The 20,849-nt window shown below is 37.2% G+C and overlaps 1 protein-coding gene across 13 annotated transcripts in view; it reads right to left on the reverse strand.

Moving 5' to 3' along the window:
- SRSF11 (serine and arginine rich splicing factor 11) overlaps positions 1-20,849 on the reverse strand; it is a 46,390-nt gene that overhangs the window by 17,338 nt on the left and 8,203 nt on the right. For 4 of the 13 annotated variants that reach the window (XM_007978320.3, XM_007978318.3, XM_038001608.2 and 1 more), the window contains exons 2-4: positions 12,882-13,103; positions 6,115-6,248; positions 2,307-2,416 (exon numbers count right to left, since the gene is read on the reverse strand). In XM_007978320.3, the coding sequence (XP_007976511.1) occupies positions 2,307-2,416; positions 6,115-6,248; positions 12,882-13,081 (444 nt within the window). In that variant the 5' untranslated portion in view covers positions 13,082-13,103. The other 9 variants (XM_038001635.2, XM_038001617.2, XM_038001595.2 and 6 more) reach the window with 4 other exon arrangements.

Consider the following 20,849-nt stretch of genomic DNA (forward strand, 5'->3'; position numbering starts at 1 on the left):
GTAAAGCTTCATTTCAGTTCCTTATACCAGGGGTTAATACTTTTTTAATGTAAAACGTCAGATAACTTCAGTTTTCAGGCTACATGGTCTCTGGTCTCTGTACAACTACTCAGTTGTACACAAATCCATATGGTTACTGCTATTGTAGCTTGAAAGCAGCCAGAGACAATAACTACACAAAAGGCTGCGGTCCAATAACAATATTAATAGAAACAGAGGTCTTGCTCTATATGACACCCATGCTCCATCCATTACAACACATTTCCCCCCTAAATCCTAGATTAAGACAAAATGACAAAATATTTCAACATATTCTTGTGCTGATTTTAATTATTTACTGCTTCTCAGGATCAAAATCTACTATTCTTTGCCCTGCTGTTTTGTGATACTGGAGGCAGGACCTTTATAAAGCATTTCTCCTTTGACAGCTGCCATGATATAACACTTCATTTGGAAAGAGTGCTGGAAGGACACTAAGGAAGGGGCTCTTCCTGGTTCCTGTGTCCCGTGATCATTCCTGTACCACCATGTCAAACCCCAGCAGCCTTCACCTCTCAGTGAGTTTCAGTATCAACTCCTTATGCAGCTCCCCAGGGTACCCAAGAGAACTTCTTTATTAGTCATTCTTCCAAAAACAAATCTAAATTTCAGCATAGATGGGGAAAGAGGAGTCCCCTAAACTAAATGGGTTTGTGTTCCTTCTGCTTCAGCCTCAGAGGTAGTGGTTGTTTCTTATACTTGTGATTCCTGTATTCATTAGAGTTCCCCGAGTAATCGCTTATCACTAGTTAGTAATTCCTTAAATGTTCCCTGTTCAAATTACTGCAGGGTTCTGCAACCTGCTTGACACAATTCTGATTAATGCATAATGTAATAGACACAAACCAGGAAAGTGAGGCTGCTTTAAAACCATCTGTAGCTTTTGAAACAGCCTCACTTTCTTCACACTGTGCTACAAGTTCTCCTTGTTTCAATTTATTTAGTAAATACAAACTATCAAACTTTCTATAATTTAACTGTTTATTCAGTACAGGCAAAATGCTGTGTTAATACTACTTTAACTTACTGTCCAACATAGCTATTGCATAGCTTTATACATTAAAGGAATTTAGAAAATTACCCAGATTTGGACTGGGCGCGGTGGCTCACGCCTGCAATCCCAGCACTTTGGGAGGCCAAGGCGGGCAGATCACTTGAGGTCAAGAGTTCAAGACCAGCCTGGCCAACATGGTGAAACCCCACCCCTGCTAAAAATACAAAAATTAGCTGGGCATGGTGGCGCGCCTGTAGTCACAGCTATTTGGGAGGCTGGGGCAGAATCGCTTGAACCAGGGAGGTGGAGACTGCAGTGAGCCAACATTGTGCCATTGCACTCCAGCCTAGGTGATAGGGTGAGACTCTGTCCATCTCAAAAAAACAAAAACAAACAAACAAAAAACCCAACAAAAACACAAAAACCAAAAAAAAAAAACAAAGAAAATTACCCAGATCCTCATTTTACAGGTTAAAAAAACCCCTCAGAGTTAAGTGATAAAAGTCACACCCAAAAAGCTTAGGAACTCCTAATCTTTCATTTTATAGTTCACTTCAGTTAAGAGTCAATTAGTCAATTATTTACACAGGCAAAATGATATACTAGAAAGAATGCTTTTATAAATTTCCAGTTGAGGCTCATCATTCACTACAATCTTTGAAACTACTGACCAGTTACAATCTCATTAATTAGAATACACCGTATTTAAACTGTCTTTTAGTTCTATAATGATAAGCTTCCTACAGCATTGTCAGTGTTAGAAACATTATTGCAACCAGTTTTCTTTCATGTTCCCATATCAAACGTCTCCATCAAGAATTGCCTTTGTTTTCAAGCCAAATACGTAATTCAAAACCCCTCAAGTAACAGGAAAAGATAAAGAGGAAGGAAAAAAAAAACACGAAGGGCTCACTTGTGAAATTTGAACCTCAGTTTTCTTTCCTGGTCCAAATGAACACATTTTTAACAGTGTGTTCAGAGAAGTGTTCGTGCCTCGTGAGACGGTTCCAAAACTACTTAGCGTTATTTTGAAAGCCAATGGTAAAAGTGATATAACAGATATTTTACGATTTTCAGAATGTTCTTAAAATACAAAAGTGTAAGAGATCCTCTATACTATTTGTGATTTCGATATAGCCTTTTACAATACTGTACACGTGATAATGCTATCTCAACTAGAATCTCATGAGTACCTACAAAGCTCAAATATGTTTAGCTTTATCCACAATTCTGTATTTTTTCCCATCTTTTAAGAATTCAATAGAACGAGTACCTGGGTAAGTGGGTTAGGAGTAGGCAGGAGTCCACCACCAGGCAGAAGACCTGCCACTGCATTAGCTGGTGCCAACAGAGACAAAGCCTTAGCTTCATCAGGAATAACTCCTGCAGAGAAACATCCTTGCATTAGAACACATTCTTTTCTAAGACAGAAAACACACAAAAACACCCAGAAAATGTCTCCCTGATACACCACCTGAGTTTGTTGAAAGTACTTATGTTCGCTAAAATACAAAGCTTGATTTCTATTATTTATCATTAATTTTATGTCAGAATGAACTTCAATGTGTGAAAATTTTTTCCTTTTTCTCTACAAATGGTTAAGTTTCTAGAGTAAAAAAAAAATAGCACAATACACACTACTTTTTTGTTAACACTGCCAAGATTTCATCACCTGTACTCGATTTTTAAGTCATGAACCAAACGTAAGCAAGCACAGTCGGTTCTCCAGGGGTGTGCTCTCAACTTTCAAAAGCTGTTTTATGAACAACGACTCGTGTCGGCTGCTTCACTATAAAGCACACAGAAAAATCAAGATACACAAGACAAAAAAAGTTTGATTTAGGGGTTAATAATATGGTACAGTTACTATGATTTTCTTTTACACCTACCATACAAATTTTGTAAAAATTAAGAGAAGAAAGTATGTAAAGGAAATATTCTGTTGGAATCAAGCGTAGGGCTTTTGCTGACTCATGAAAATGAATATGAATGTTTCTGAAGGTCTCTGAATACACACAGGATGTGTGCATGGGAGTGAGAGAGAGAGAGAGATAGGTAAAACAACATGGCACATTCCTTACCTGTACAGTAAAATGCTTTATGTTTCGCCATGTGCCACGCTAACCATACCAAAAAATGCTGCTATATAGTGCCAGTTGAAAAGCTAACTTAGCCAAACTCCTTAATCCAAAAATGACATATATATCTGTTTTTAAAGCCTAATCTGTGTATTCAGATAAAATCTAAGGGTCCTAAAACAAATATTTATGTAGACAATTTAAATTCTATCCAACAGCAAAAGCCCTATACAGATGGATTAATCTGTTAATGTGCCCAAGCCCCCAAAATGAGAGTTCAATAATACAATTAAACTACATATTTGCAAATACCAGTAGTATTTCTGTAATACATATTAAGAAACTGCATCTCATCATAAAACATACAATATGTACAGGGCACTTAAGAGAAACTGGATAAGCTGCAGAAGAAAACTGTTGGGTGGTATTTTCAGCAGGGCCTGGTATATAGTTCAGGCTGAACCAGGGAAAAGAACTGTAAAACACAACAACAAAAAAGAAAAACCACTGTTAAATAAAGGTAATGGTTCCTTCCACCTATACTGAGAAGTGCCGATAATATAAACAAATGTATACTACACAGCACTGTTATCTTGCTTGTGTCAGAGCTGTCATCAATTTAGATACCAAGAGTTATGGAGGGGAAGGGGGAGAAGATCATTTAGATATAGGGCAGTAATGCATCAATATTAACAAACCTACAAAGATTATGGGATAATTTTGCATGCAAAATTATGTCTCAAGAGGATATATTCAGTAACAACATCTTACTCAAATTAGTGCATTTGCAACATTTCTGGCAAACTAAAATCCTCTTGAATTTATTGTGAGACACCTGATAGAAGATCTGCATCCATTAAAAAAAAAAAAGTCATGCATCTGATCCTCTGATTAAAAAAAGACTATTTAAAAATAAAACTACAATTTAAAAATAGCAATGAGGCCCCTCACCAGTTAATTTTCATGCGTCAAGAGTATTTTTTTTACTGCTGCTTTGATAGAACCATGAAATACTGCATGAATGTGTAGAAATGAAAGAAAAAGAAACAGACAAAAGAAACAAACATTAACCAAGGAACCTAAAAAATCCCCAAATCCATTACTATTAAGAGTTCCTTCCAAATTAAGCTATCTTAGTTTTTACCAATTAAGACTATTCCTTACCACAGACTATGTCTACTGTTCTAAAACACTGACCAAGAGCTAACACCAAAGTGTAATAGCTAAATCTGGAGGGAATGGTATTTACTGGAGGTAACATTAATACAGCATATCATACCAGAATTAAATTCACCAACAATAGAATTCTGAATGAAATATTCCCCTAATTCTATATACTGTATATTCCTAAATATTTCACTTCCAAAAATAGGTCCAGAAAAATTACTACGGCCTGAAAATATTTATGAAAGTCATTTATATGATATACTGTATTATGTTCAGGGATTGGGAACTATAATACTTAGCCAATAAAAAATTTAAATTTACAGGCTAACCAAAATGTTTTACATATTACTCACATGATTTGACCCTTGTTCCAAGACCTATACTCTATTTTATTCATCCTGAATTTGAATTCTGTAAATTTTCTGTTGATGGTCTTATCCTACAACAGGCACACTGACATAAAAGAAATTGCTTAACCAAAACACACTAACTCAAAAATTTATCTATCTATATATTATAAAACCTTAAAACTTGGCTGATACACTTTAATATCATGGAGACAGAGGTAGTATTACATAACATGCCTTAACCCATTTACAAATATAATTTCTTTAAAAAACCAGAGGCAATTTCTCTAAGTGTTAAGGACTAGACATTTCACAACTTTTACAAAGTATGGTGTAAATGTTCACATTTGTATTCAAAGATTTCAGATAGCATTATTAAGATTCCACCTTCCACTGACCAGTTTATTAAGGAAAGGGGAAAGCATTTAAATCCTGGTCAGCATATTAAATTATTAACTTAAAATCCAGCAGTTTCATCATATTTCAATGATTCGAGTAAAATTTATAGTTACCAAAAAGCAAATCAAGCAGCAGTACATTGGGAACAAACTAATTATGAAATACGCCTTAGAAAATTTTACAAAATGGTATTAAAATTTCTTGTCACAGTGGCTTTTTAGATCCAAAAAACCTGCTCATTTTTTTTCTGTCAAATTACTTTAACAGCCTAAAATGTAAAAAGAGAGAAAATGTAGTTAACAAATGGTTACACCAGGAAAACACTTGGGGCACTTGAGTGCTTGCTGGCCTTTAGTTAATGTCTAGAATCCCCTGTAGCTGCAGAGGACCCACTGTTTTTCAGGCATCTGGAAGGGTTTTGCATTTGCCTTCTCCACTACAAAAATCACACACACAAATAACAGAGAGAAGAATTTATTATTTAGAGATATTCTAGAAATATAGCAAGAATGAACAAGAAAATCTGGCATAAATAAAACACCCAGTGCCCATTTGGCACCTAAGCTACAGGAAATCTTGAACTTTCACAAAAACCAAAATCATTGTAACCCTTGGTATACTGAAATTCAATGTGTTTTTTTTTTTTTTCCTGATTATCAATGTGAGGAAACTTTAAGAAAATAAAATCAACCTACTCATTTATTTAAAACAGAAATAACATCATGCATTTATTTGAAGGCTCTGTAAGCATACATGGAGTGAATCATTTACTTTCAGGGCTTTTTCATAAAACTCAACATTAAATTAACTAAGTAGATGTATCTCAGGGAGTTACAATAAGGGACATGGTTTTAAACAACTTAAAAATGTTTTAAAAGAAAACAAAAGGTAAATATCTTATAATAACAGACTTAATTTCTCATTTTTAGAATTAAAAAAATCTGCAAGCAAAAATTACGGACTGCAGTATAACAAGGGTTTAAAAATGTTAATAGCTTAGATTTAACATGCTACTAATGCTCACTCTATATTTACTGAGGTAGATGGTCATCTTAGGATGCCCACATAGGTAGTTAAACAAAGCACAAACCTTCTGCATATGGTACGACTATCAAAGCTCTGTCAACGAATACAGTATTTGTCAGATGCTGTGCCACAACTGCTGAGTCTGGATCATGGAACTTAACAAAGCAGACACGAGATGAGACTGGCAAAGGTGAATCACTAAAAAATAAACAACATAAAAGAGAAACAGAGTATCAGTTAAAACAAATGCTAATTCACAAACCAACACATTTCAAAAGTAAAACAGATAAAAAAAAAACCTAACTGTATACTAACGTAGTTAAATTCAAAAGAAAACACTTTCAATAATATACTCTTCATTGACATAATGTAGTGAATTGCAGTTCAGATAAAAACTTACAATCACAACTTATATTTACAGGGTATCAGGTTAAAAACAGTTTGGTACTAAAGTCTCAGAGACTGAGGGGACCACAAAATTGTCAGCAGTTTCTTTCATAATACTAATACCAGCTATTTTTAGATACAGGTAACAGTAGTTTGGGTTTAGAAACTTCCTTATGGCTTTCTCAGAGTAAGAAAGATGAACAATTTTTACGTCACGGACAAAAGAATATCAGGAGAAAGAACATGTACTCAACAATCAATGAGTTTTCTTGAACTGCATAATAAACAGGTCCCATGCCCTGCGCTCTTTTACCCACAGCATATAAGAACTCTTACGCACTATAAATAATCAAGGATTTCTGGCTTGGAGCACTTTCAGATAAAAGAAAAAATTTAGGTACACATGGAAGTAGTACTATGTTCCACTAGTGCTACCTTGTAAAGTTTCAATAAGCAAAAGGGCCAGTTCCCTCAGCAAATTACTTCCTTAGGTAAAGAAAGACAAGTGCTAAACTGCAAGCTATGGCAGTGTAGGTAAGATAGGTAACAAAGGAAGCAGGGTTTTTTTCAACTGTTAAGTTACAGGGTAGTTCAAATTTCTGCCTTGAAACTCTGTGCAAGAATGCAGGTATGGCTCAAGCCCATACCAAAAGTTATTTGGAAAGCTAGTGCCCTAAGGCAGAAATAAACACACCATCCCTAGTTAATACACTCTAATGTGTATTAGAGTTATGGGGGGGGAGTTGGGGGTAATTCACACTCTTCCATCCACATCAATTAAATCACGATCTCTGATGAAGTTTGAGCTCTTTCTCCTTTAATTCTCTCTGACAATTTTATGCACCTGGGATGCAAAACTACTTCATTGTAACGTTAATATAACACATCATAGGACTCATTAATGAAAAGGAAAATCCTATTTTAACACTATCTGAATGAGGCTTCAGTTTCTAACAAATGAAACACACTCACGTGTACATAAAATTGTAATTGCATCAGATTTGGTTATACTAAGAATTTCAGATTCATTGTTGAAAAGAAAAATAATTTATTTAGGCCTAACAAAAAACCCCACAATTTTTATCACAACTCAAACACTAACAACATGATGCTATACATGGCCTGAGAACTCAAACCCATTACAACTTCTGATACAAGTTTCCCTACAAGGATCTCCCAGGCTAAGCACAGACCCTAACCCAAGATCAAAGCAAAATTAACAGGGTATCCACAAGCAAGTTAAGCTACCTTGTTATATAGGCTCACTGTTGAATGTTTCTTAAAGAATACAGTGGTTTTTAGATGTGAAACACTGCTGGTATAAAATTTAACAATGCAGTAGCAAAAAGAATGTTTTAGCAATTTCTCCTTAAAGAAATAGGAGGGGTCTTACTATGTTGACCAGCCTCCCACTCCAGCTTCCAAAATAGATGGGGCTGCAGGTGTGCCTCACTGTCAAGTACTTTAGCAGGTTTAGTAAGCTATGGCACTTCACATTTCTTTGTTGACATCCATGTTTCCATCACTAAATTACAAAGCTCTTTTAATGCTATCATCTCCAATCTTAACACCCAACACAATAGTGTTGGGAAATAGCGGGCACTTAACACTTCTTAAAAACTAGCCTCTACCAATTCTTCAACACTTTTTGTTATCTTATGAAAAGAAATGACTCCAAATACAGTATTTTTAATGAACAGTTCCTTAGGAAAAAAAATACTGCCCCCGTGCTCAAATTGTATTCTTTATACTTGGCAACCTTAAAAGGACTCATATTTTTTTTTCCTACCCATTAATATCATAGGAATGCTCCAATTATTTTGGCTATATCAAAACCTGTTAAGAGATGGTACGGTACAGACTAAATATGAATTTGAATACTGTGAATAAGATAGTAATTCAGAAAGGAAAATATAATTTCATCTCTCTCCACTTCAAATGGCCTCCTTTAGATGGGTTTAAAACAAGTTTTTGTTAGTATCTGGGCCCAGAATTACATTCTTACATTTTTTTTTTTGATTAAAATTTGTCTTTTTTTTTTTTTTTTTGAGATGGAGTTTCACTCTTGTAGCCCAAGCTGGAGTGCAATGGCACAATCTCGGCTCACCGCAACCTCTGCCTCCCAGGTTCGAGCAATTCTCCTGCCTCAGCCTCCCAAGTAGCTGGGATGACACGCATGCGCCACCACGTCCGGCTAATTTTTGTTATTTTTAGCAGAGACGTGGTTTCATCATTTAGTCAGGCTAGTCTTGAACTCCTGACCTCATGTGATCCACCTGCTTCAGCCTCCTAATAAAATTTATCTTAATAAGATAATATAAGATAGAGGACTGATGCCTGAAATTAATTTTTGTGCTCTAAAATTCTGTGGAAGTACTGCTTCCAAATATGACATGTATTTTACTCTGTATCTCTTAAAAATTAACATAAAGTAGGGAGAAATGAGGAACAAGATCGGTAAAGTGAGTCCTGCATGCCACTTCCGTCCTCCAAGACTGGCTGTACAGTTTTTAACGGTTCTTACGTGTCCTCTGAGGGCTATTTCAGAATCTTCTAGGCTACACACAAAAAACCGAGATTTCTGTTGTTCACCTAAGGTCTGTAGAGAATCTTTCTTATATGAAGGCCCAGATTCTTAACATGGTATTCATGCCTACTAACGTACCAGAATTTCAGGTTTAGGCCACTGATATCAGCCTTTCAACTTTCACCTTAATAGTGTGCTAAGTGGAGAATTTTGAGCTCATAAATGAAAGTATCTCCAAAACCCACAAAAGGAGGTGTGTGACAAAGAGGACATTAACCTGAAAACTTGACTGTTGACCTCATGTGCCCCCTCCTCACTACATAAAGAAATATACAGTAAAATGGTGCATTTATTAAAACCATTTTTTCTTTAAAGATGCACTAAACTCTTTCCCTTACCTAATATACTAATTTATACTTATATGACCATTAAAGTATCCATTTTGGGTCACTGAAAAGTTACTAATGAACTTCAATTTATCTTGGTATTACAGCAGCCTTAAGTTACTGCATAGCTGTGACATACTTCACTGGGATCATTACCTGATACCTGATAAGCACTTTGCTGGGCAATCCCACTAAAAGAAAGCATGTGAAGATCTTACAAGTTACTTGGCTAAATCAACAAACTCCTGATCAAGTGGTAAAGGAGAGTCACAACTTGGGTTCGAGGTCTAGTTCTGACACTGGCAGTATGGCCTGGGCACACAAAAAATACCTATGTAAATTTCAGTTCACGAACTTGTAAAACAGGGTCAAAAACATTTTTTCCTCTGGGTTTGTAAGGATTAAGATAAATTTAGAAAGCAACTAACTCACAATAGACATTCAAACAATGCTGCATTTCCAATACACATTTCAGAAACAACCAGAAGCAAAACAGTTTAACAAGAGTATATGTGAGGTACACTGACAGATGCTTTCAAATAGCTGCAGAGCCATCATGCTGTAGAGAGGGTTAGAATATCCCCTATTGTAAAGATAGTATCTTTATTTCTCAGTGAAATTATAGGCCAGAAATTCTGGTTTAAAAGAAGGAATAGATGGATTTAACAATGACAATGCAGGAAACCACCTTGAGCAGGTTGTCACTGAAATGTCTGTCATAATCCTGGAAATGTTTCCCCAAAATAGGCATTCAGAACCAAAATGAAGAGTTTCAGTACGTGTGGGTGAGGTTTAGTCATATATGTATTTTAAAGCACCTCATATTCTACAGGAGAGAAGTTGTTAAACTTAACCTGTCAACTGGTGACAGGTGTTACAGAAAAAAAGTAGTGTTAAGTAGAATAAAGCAGCAGCAGAGGTGCTTTATTTTACACAGGGTGGTCTGGGAAGGTTTCTCTGATTAAAGTGACATTGGAAAAACAAAAGTAGTTAAGCATGTCACAGATATGTCTAGGGGAAAAAGAGTTACAGGTGCATGTCACCGCCTTCTTGGGGGAAATCACAGTTTTCCCTCAGTATCCATGGTTTCAGGACTCCCTGCAGATAACAAATTCCAGATGCTCAAGTCTCTTATATAAAATGATGTAGGGAGGGGGAAGATGTGGAGGAAAAATAAAATCATGGCGTATTACCTGTACACATCCTCTTGTATACTTCAAATCTCTTGATTACTTATAGTACCTAATACAATGTAAATAGTTGTACTGTTCAGGGAGTGACGACAAGAAAAAAGTCTGTACATGTTCAGTACAGACGCTCTCTCCTATTTTCAATTCACAGTGGGCTGAATCCATGGATGTGGAACCCAGAGATGAAGAAGGCCAACTGTGTATCGATACTAGTTACAATCAGGTGACCTGTTCACAACAGACAGAATTTTATGTAATCTGAGCCATTCAATGTTACGAGTAAATATTTTTGGAATGATGAACCCTGTGGACCACTGGGAATCCACAGCACATTATCCCTGGCAAGTTTACTGTTGAAAGCTCTACTAAGTTGATAGAAACTACCAACAAAGTATATGCAGCTTGTGCAAGTCAGATTAGTTTATTGAAACTTATAGTTAAAAAAAACCAAAATGCAACATCAAGTAAATAAAAGTAGCCATCTACATTACTGATCAAATGTAGAATGCCACTAGTAACATTTAACTTATTGTAACCTCCTACATTTTAAAAGACAAAATGATCTTGTATGTGGAAAGATAAATGAAGGAGTCAGAGTAAAAATGTGTCAATTTATCTCTCTTTCTCTCAATACGGGGAAAGGAGTCATTTTAATGCAGAGTATCCAGATCATATAGTTGAGGGAGAAATTCTCAAGCACACACTAGCTGTCCTGGTTATGAAGGAACTACTCGTTTGATTACAAAACAGAAAGACTCTGGTCCATCACAACTTCCTCTAAGATACTGGTCATGCATTAGGTAAAAGATGAACCAGTATAATGCCTACATCTCTCTCATCTTTTTTCTAAATGCATCATAAAACTGGCTTCAGAGAATAAACAGCATTTAAAAGTCAGCAACTATAATAAAATTCTTGTAGGATTGGAAAGAATTGTCATAAATCGAATACTTCAAATATCCCACTAATAAAACGATTAAAATCATCCAATGTATCAGTATTTTCTGCTATTTTACTGTTTATTAATTTTACAAGCTTAAAACAGTAAGTCTTGAGAAAACTGAACAACAGCATCTATTTTTGTATGTTCATATTATGAAAGCTATTTGTCCTTCATTACCAAATCAAGTATCTATCAAAACAACAGGAATAAAAACATATGTGTTTGTTCCCAGAACTCCACGGCATGCTATACTAAGTAAATCCTCTCTCCACATGTATATTTCCCTAAAAATTAGCAACATACCAATTTGAAAACACCAATAATCTTTGAAAGTATTTTAAGTGTAAAGTGATGAAATATCTTAATACTTAACAAATATCTCATTATGATAAACTTTTGTCAATTATTTTATTGAGCAGAAAGTTAAAGATTACCTGTACCATAACAGTAGATTCTTAGAGAATTCCAATTTCCTGTTTAGTATTTAAGTGACATCATAAAATTCTCAATATATGGTGTTTACTGACAATGACACTTGAATTGTCACTTCTCCGCCAATAAGTCTTCCAAAAAGCACAAGACTATTATTTTTATTCCAATTGTCTGTTTTAAAAGTACACCTTATCTTACTTCATAGCTTAACTATTTTTTCTTTACAATTAATCCATTTAATATTCTTGCGATAGAAATAATTTTCAAAATAAAAGTGAAACGAAAGGATAAAAAGTCATACACTCTAATTCACATTTCAACATTTATAAAAATTCTTCTCAAGAACAACTGAAATATCACAAATCTGTGTATTATTCAAACAAAGGAAAATCTCTGGTTTCAGATATAACCCGTTTTTTGACATTATAAAAATTAAGTAATCAGGTCACTAAAGTAAGCGTCTGTCAAAAAGAGTAAGATCTTTGAATTATATTGCTGGGCCAGAACCACGTAACAGGAAGAGCAGTAAGTGACCAACAACCTACAAAGTTCAACACTAAATTAACACAGGCATGAATAATTTTGTTTTCTTTCTTCCAAGAACGCAAAGAAAAAACACTCAGTTTTTTTAAAAGGGGATTTAACCTATATACGCGTACAGAGTGCAGTTAGTCTTGTGTTAAGCCCGCAAAGCCAAACGACCACGTTGGCACAATTTAAGGCAGAAAAAAAAAAAATTCCCGGGAATAAGAGTCAGAGTTTCCTAATCCCAAAATGCCCTGGCCCTGCCTCTCTACATTTTTTTGTAGGCCTGGAACACAACCGTCTTAAGTAAATGCAACAGCCACCAGCCGCTCAAGCAGCCTGGCCCGGCGAAGCAGCGACAGAGGCCTAAGGAAATTATGTGTGTGTTAGGCCTAGGCTGAGGCGGCGTTAGCAGGAACAGTGATGGTGGACGATACTCACTCCGGCGGGAAGAGGCGCAGTTCGTCGATCTTGCCTAGGAAACCGAAGAGAGTCCGCATCTGCTCAGAGCTAGCGCTCGGGGAGACATTAGTCACCTGGATTACCTCGGTGCCGCCGCCTCCGCCGCCACCACCTCCGCCACCGGGCCCGCCGCTGGGGCCCGGACCTGCAGTGCTGGGGACGACGGTAGTGTTGCTCATGGCGCTGCTCGGGTTCTCGCTCCTGCTTTAACACATCAAACACACAACAAACAGTGAGAAGGAGGGGGAAGAGGAACCGGTTCGCGGGAGAGAGGAGGGTGTCCGATGCTACAGCCTCTGCTTCTGCTGCCGTTGCCGCCGCCACCGCCGTTTCTCCGCCCCGCTGCACGCCGCGGGGGAGGGGAAGAGAGCGCGCGAGCTCGAGACCACGAGAAAACAAACGGCCACCCCCCCTTGCCTCCAACTACAGCACTAGCGGGCCCGAGCTCCCACAATGCCTTGCGGCGCAGGGCGCGTCAGCGTCGCCTCTAACCCGCGCAGGCCCAGCAACCCTCGCCCGCAGCCCGAGAAATGCGAGGCACCGCGGTCTAGAGAAAGGCGTTATCCACCTTCGTCTCTCGTTGTTTTCTTTTTCTTTGGAAGAGAGAAGAGGCACGTATAAACTTTTGTTTTTAAAAAAAATTCATCCCCCTGCAAAAACTCACTTCAAGTATTCTTACTAAATGCTGCGCACGATGTGTCTTCATATACTGATAATCATCTACAGATCTATCCAATTACTAATGATATTTAAACCCAAGCTAAGATGCCACCCCACCACCACCACTATAAAATGTCCCGGAATCTTAAATGTATCATGAATTTTGGTAACATTAAATCTGTAACCAATTTGTTTTGTCACTAAAACTTTCAGAAAGGATACATTTTAACATTACACTTACTAATAAGCGTTTTGTACATTTATTCACAATGAATCACTTTTTTTGAGTGACTTTTCTTTTTCTGGTCGCCCTGTCGCCGAGGCTGGAGTGCAGTGGCACCATCTTGGCTCACTGCGACCTCTGCTTCCTGTGTTGAAGCCATTCTCCTACCTCGGCCTGGTGAGTAGCTGGGATTACAGGCGCCTGCCATGACGCCCGGCTAAGTTTTGTATTTTTAGTAGACATGGGGTTTCACCATGTTGGCCAGGCTGGTCTCCAACTCCTGAACTCTGCAGATCCACCCGCCTTGGCCTCCCAAAGTGCTGGGATTACAGGCGCGTGAGCCACTGTGCCCAGTCAATTTCACAATAGCTGACTTTTTGGAAACACAGTTTACAGTACTTAAATATATTCAACTGTATATTTCTAAAGAAAATACTGCAATTTCTCAAAAAAAACTTGTTTCACATACATATTTTTGCTTAAAATAATTTTGAAGCTTTGACTATTAAAAAAATCCTTGCCTTAGTTTTCAACCTCATCTGAACTATTCTCTCAACTGCATCCAGCGTGTAGTCCAGTGATTTGTAGTGCCCCAAACATGACAAAAACCATAATATCTCTGTGCCTATATACCAGGTATTAATAACATCATTCATCTGTCATCTTCTGTAGAGCATTCCTTCCCTCACTGCTATGACTTCTGCAAGCTGTTAAGGCTTCCTCTTTTCTGCTAAGTAACAGAAGATACATACATTTATTATTGACATGTATCACTCAAAGTTGTGAGCTTCCTGGGTCAGTGCAGGACCTGGCACAATGTCTGTCACACAGTCAGTCCCAATACATGTGCTGGACACATGCACAAACATACCTTAATGACAATGTCATTTAAGACAGTTCACTAAATAATTTACTTGACCTTGAATGTTTTTAGAGGTAAAACTTTTAGAGGTTTTAGAGGTAAAAACCACCAACCAACTTGAAGCCTTACATTAGTGAATACTTCTTGGCACAGTGCAGTCAAGATGCAATATGTGAGAGATTAGAGCACAAGGTTATTGAGATTTGGATGTAGAGCCAACTGGCTAAGTGACTTTCACTAGTGCTTATACAGAAAATGGACGGATGGATTGAATGTGAGCCTCAGCAAAATTACAAATTATGGCCTTCATAGAAACCAACTAGCATTAGCTAGAGCCAAGGCTTTTCAGAATTTTAAAGAAAAGCATATAGTTGTCCCTCAGTATCTGTGCAGGATTGGTTCCAGGACCCTCCCACAAATACCAGAACCAGAGGGTGCTCAAATCCCCTATATAAAATGGTATTGTGTAACAGTGCATTTGGTCTGTATCCATGGGCTCCATGTATGTGGATTCAACCAACCTGGGACTGAAAATATTTGGGAAAAAATTGATGGTCTAAACATGTACAGACTTTTTATTTCTTGTCTAACAACTATTTACACAGCTCTTACATTGTGTAATTATTAGTATAGAGATGATTTAAAATATTTGGGAGGATGTGCACAGATTATATACAAACACTATACTATTTTACATAAAGAATTTGAGCATCTGTGTATTTTGGTATCCTCTGGGTCCTGTTATCAATTCCCCATGAATACTCACCTCAGGACTGGTACGACTGTATTTGCATATAATGTAAGCACATACTCTCATACTCTTGAGTAACTTTTATCTAAAATGCTTGGGACCATAAGTGTTTTGGATTTTTAAAAAACATTTTGGAATATCTGCATTATATTTACTGATTTAGCATCCCTAATCCTAACATTTAAAATCTGAAATGTTCCAATAAGCATTTACTTTGTGTCACGTCAGTGCTCATAAAATTTCAGATTTTTGAGCATTTTGGATTTTGGTTTTTTGGATTAGGGATACTCAACCTTTAATACTGAATACAATGTAAATGTTATGTAAATAGCTGTTATACTGCATTTCTAAAAACTTTTATTTTTAATGTCATTATTTTTTATTTTTTGAATATTTTTGATAGGGGTTGGCTAAACCCAAGTATGTGGAACACATGGTATGGAGATTGATTGTACAACTAACTGCATGTCACTCATAAATATCTGTGAATACAAAGAATGGTAATTCATTTTCTCATTCTGAATCAGACATATGTAACTGCCAGTTACAGATTCTTAAATAGTTTAACATTTATCGTGGGTGCCTACTATATGCCACGCTTGCTAACATATTTGATGATAAAAGGACAAATAACAGAAGGTCAGAGTTCATGCCTTTTTCTTTTTTTCCTTAAATGTTAACACTTATTTATTCTCTGTGATGGGTACACATAACTCTTTTATATGACTCTACATTTTTCTGTATGTTGGACACATTTCATAATTAAAATTACAAATTCAAACCAAAGAAAAAGGTAGTTGTAATAAAATCCTTTAAACCACCAGAAGGCAATTTATGTACAATAACTTACTGAACAAATAGATGACACTTTGCTACAGAGAAACTAGGTGGCAAAAAGTTTATTCAAATGAAGAGGATTTTAAAATATTTTATTTTCAAATCATTTAGCAGCTACCAAAAAAAAAAAAAAATTACTGAATTTAAAGTTAGAAGGCTGGCTTAAAATACCAGCCCTGCTGGCCAGGCGCGGTGGCTCATGCCCAGCACTTTGGGAGGCTGAGGTGGGCAGATCACGACGTCAGGAGATTGAGACCATCCTGGCTAACATGGTGAAACCCCATCTCTACTAAAAATACAAAACCAAAATTAGTTGGGTGTGGTGGCAGGTGCCTGTAGTCCCAGCTACCTGGGAGGCTGAGGCAGGAGAATGGCGTGAACCTAGGAGGCAGAGCTTGCAGAGAGCTGAGATTGCACCACTGCACTCCAGCCTGGGCGACAGAACGAGACTCTGTCTCAAAAAAAAAAACCTCCCCACCCCCTCGACACAAAACAACAAGCAAGCAAACAAAAAACAACCAGCCCTGTCTTTAAGCATGTGATTTGAGGAAATTTCACTTAATTTCTAAAAATCTATGTCAGTTTGTCAGTCAAATGAAGAGCTGAATCATAATTTTGAAGATTCTTGTAGGTCTAATAGATTAAATAATTACATTAATGTCTGTTTTATATAGGAATAAGACATATACCTAAAGACAAATGACAAATACATTAAAGCAAATAAATATAACCAATTTATGAGTTTTAAATCACTTCAGATTTATTTAGGCTCACAATTAAACAGGACTATAGAAAATATAGAATCTGGAGACAGGATTCATGCCTGTTTTATTCACTGTATCTACAACATCATTAAGAGGCAGTCAAAAAACTCACAAATTTCTTCAAATATTATGTACCTAACTCTATTCCAAGGATTTTCCTAGCTGCTGGAAATAGAGTAGGGAAAAGGAAGTGAATGTCCCTGATATCATAAAACTTCAGGTCTAGCATGGCAAACTTTCAATATAAAAATACAGCCAGGTGCGGTGGCTCATGCCTGTAATCCAAGCACTTTGGCAGGCCGAGGCAGGAGGATCACCTGAGGTCGGGAGTTCGAGACCAACTTGATCAACATGTAGAAACCCTGTCTCTACTAAAAATACAAAATTAGTGGGCCATGGTGGCGCATGCCTGTAATCCCAGCTACTTGGGAGGCTGAGGCAGGAGAATCGCTTGAACCTGGGAGGCAGAGGTTGCAGTGAGCTGAGATCGTGCCAGTGCACTCCAGCCTGGGCAACAAGAGCAAAACTCCATCTCCAAAAAAAAAAAAAAAAAAACCAGAAACAAACAAACAAAAAACACACAAAAAAAATCCCACAAAGATGAAAGGAGTGATGTGTTGTGATGACATGAAATAGGACAGGGAATGGCGGAAAAAATGTTATCTGCTGAGACCTTACTAAAAGGAAGAAACAAGCCATTTGAATTTCTGGAGGAAGAGTATTCCAGACAGAGGAAATAACAAATTAGAAAGACCCTAAGGATACGAACAAGTTTGAAGCTTTCAAGAAAAGAAGACCACTCTTTGTGAAGTGAATGCTTTCCAGTTTATATTTCAGAGACAGACTTAGAAATCTTGTCATGTGGAAAGCGAAGTGAAGGAAGTATGCACAGAGAAAGTTCAATTAGCTCATCTTTGAACGTAAGTAAGGGAAAGCTTCTAGTTACATATAAACGATCATTATCATCAATTTTATTATGAGTTAATGCAGCTAGGTATGGTGGCTCATGCCTGTAATCCCAGCACTTTGGGAGGCAGAGGTGGGTGGATTGCTTGAGCCCAGTTGTTTGAGACCAGCCTGGGAATGCAGAGAAACCCCATCTCTACAAAAAATACAAAAAAGTTAGCTGGGTGTAGTGGTGTGCACCTGTGGTCCCAATTACTTGGGAGGCTGAAGTGGAGGATCACCTGAGCCTGGGAGGTCAAAGATGCAGTAAGCTGAGATCGTGACACTGTACTCCAGTCTGGGTGACAGAGTGAGACCCTATCTCAAAAGAAAAAAAAAGTTAAATAACCTATCATTTGGCCTATAAAGTTACATTATGGAAAAGTGCATGATTTCTGATAGGCTTTTGAAACACAGGAAATAACTTACAGGTTCCCCAAAATATTTTGAAGATTCACAGGTAGGACAGGTAGGGAACCACTACTGCCACACTGGAAAAAAAAAAAAAATTAACTGGTGCTTGATATTGGCAGGAAAGCATATCAAACAATATTAGACAATGAGTCTTTGTACACATCCTTAAAACAATACTAATCCTCTTAGTCCTAATGAACAAGCTTTAGTTCTTTCCCATCTCAAGCTTCTAAAAAGATCTTTGTATTCAGATGGAAGGTCTTTTAGATAAAAGAGAGCAGACAGGCCACGCGTGGTGGCTCACGCCTGTAATCTCATCACTTTGGGAGGCCGAGGTTGAGTCTGAGACAAGACTGACGAACATGGAGAAACCCCGTCTCTACTAAAAATACAAAATCAGCCAGGCGTGGTGGCGCATGCCTGTAATCCCAGCTACTTGGGAGGCTAAGGAGGGAGAACTGCTTGAACCTGGGAGGTGGAGGTTGTGGTGACCCAAGATTGTGCCACTGCACTCCAGCCTGGGGCAACAAGAGCGAAATTCCGTCTCAAAAGAAAAAAAAAAAAAGAGCAGACACAGGTATGCATAATCCCCCTACCCATGGACACCCTGTTTCCAGTTGGATGAATCAAATCACTTTTTGTTACCACTTTTGTTCACACTAATGGAAAAGACGGTGGAGTCCTTCCAATTAACACAATTTTGCAAATCGACACAAGCAACAGGACTTTTATGAAATTAGTTGTTAAACAGCTCTTCCCTCCACCCCAAGCAAATACATTTTTTGAGGCTAGAAAAGTCAATTTATCAGTCTTTGGGTTTCTGACACCTAACAATATTATACTGGAACAAGTCCAGCATTAAACAAAAATCTACCATCACCTATGTGCTAGAAACTTTACAAATGCCTCATACAATCTGCTCAACTCTTGTAAGGCAGATGGCTTATCACTAAAGTATATTAAGGGAATGCATGCAGTAAAGGCTTTGTGAATGAAGATGGTAATGTATTTGTTTCATTTAGAGGGAAATTTGATTGAGCAAACTCTCAAAGTATTTGGCTGTAATTTTTTTTTCCCTTTGGCTATAGAGAGCAATAAGAAAAACCTAGGAAATAAATTGCTGATTACAAATCCGTAAGTTTTAAAAAACTTATCTGCAGGCCAGGAACGGTGGCTCATGCCTATAATCCCAGCACTTTGGGAGCCCAAGGTGAGCGGATCACTTCAGGCCAGGACTAGCGTGGCCAAAATGACAAAACCCCGCCTCTACTAAAAATACAAAAATTAGCTGGGCATGGTGGTGTGCAACTGTAGTCTCAGCTATTCGGAGGCTGAGGCAGGAGAATCGCTTGAACCCAGGAGGCGGAGGCTGCAGTAAGCTGAGATTGTGCCATTGCATTCCAGCCTAGGAAACAGGGCAAGACTCTGCCTCAAAAAAAAAGAAAAAAAAAAAAAATTTATCTGCAGATGTATTTAAAAATCAAATTGTAAATCCCATGCTCCCATTTCTTCTTCATCTAAATGAAGGGGAGAGGATAAGGATGAGTTAGCACTAGGGGACTGACTGACAGACAAAAGAACACATGGACACACATACCGGGACAGAAAAAAAGTCTACCTATGTTTATTTTCAAATACTTCTTTCATATCGTTTAATATATATTGTCTTCCAATAGCGAGGATTTTGTATGTATGTTTTTAAATTGACAGAGCAGGGTCTGTGAACACCCTAAAATTATAGGTAAAAATCTATCTGTGACCATTTTTCATAGCTTTGTTTTATGATTAACATAGAGGGAAAAAGTAGTAGTCAGAGAATTAAGATACTGTTGCTTGCATCGTATGCATAGTATTCTCAGCTATAGTGCACATGTATTGCTTGGAAAATCAGAATCAGTTTATTTGTACAGATTTGCTTGGCTTTTTAATTTAATCGGCTCAAAAGAAACATTTGGCTGGGAAGCTCCAGACACTGATTACTCAATACTATCTTCTATGTTATAAAAGATTCTTTTGGAGTCTTAACTGACAAAAAGCCACTGGAAGGAATGCTTCACAATCTTAAAAAATAAAAAAAATTTCAATGCAAGAAAATATCCAGTAGAGTTATATGTATCTTTACCTCTAATAGTTTCATGCATTTTAATATTAGTTTTTCGTAATCAAGGAATTAAACACATGTACCATTTGACCTTTTATGTTTTTTCCCCCATGCAGTAAAATTAACTTTCTCTTCATGAAGGAAAATTATTTTAAAAGACTTACTTAAAACTGGAAAAAAAATGAAAGTGTACTCAAATCAGTACATTTCATTAATAAGGCTGAATTACATTAACTGAATGCTTTTAAAACGACCTTCAATCCTCATAACACTTAAAAGGTGCTGGAGTGATTAATAATGCAGGCCCTAGAGTCAACCTGAAGGGGCTCTACCAATTAAGATAATTGTGTGAACTTCAGCTCATTACTTGGTGCTTCAATTTCCTTATTT

The sequence above is a fragment of the Chlorocebus sabaeus genome, chromosome 20 (genome assembly GCF_047675955.1).
Source record: "Chlorocebus sabaeus isolate Y175 chromosome 20, mChlSab1.0.hap1, whole genome shotgun sequence".
NCBI classification, from domain to species: Eukaryota; Metazoa; Chordata; class Mammalia; order Primates; family Cercopithecidae; genus Chlorocebus; species Chlorocebus sabaeus.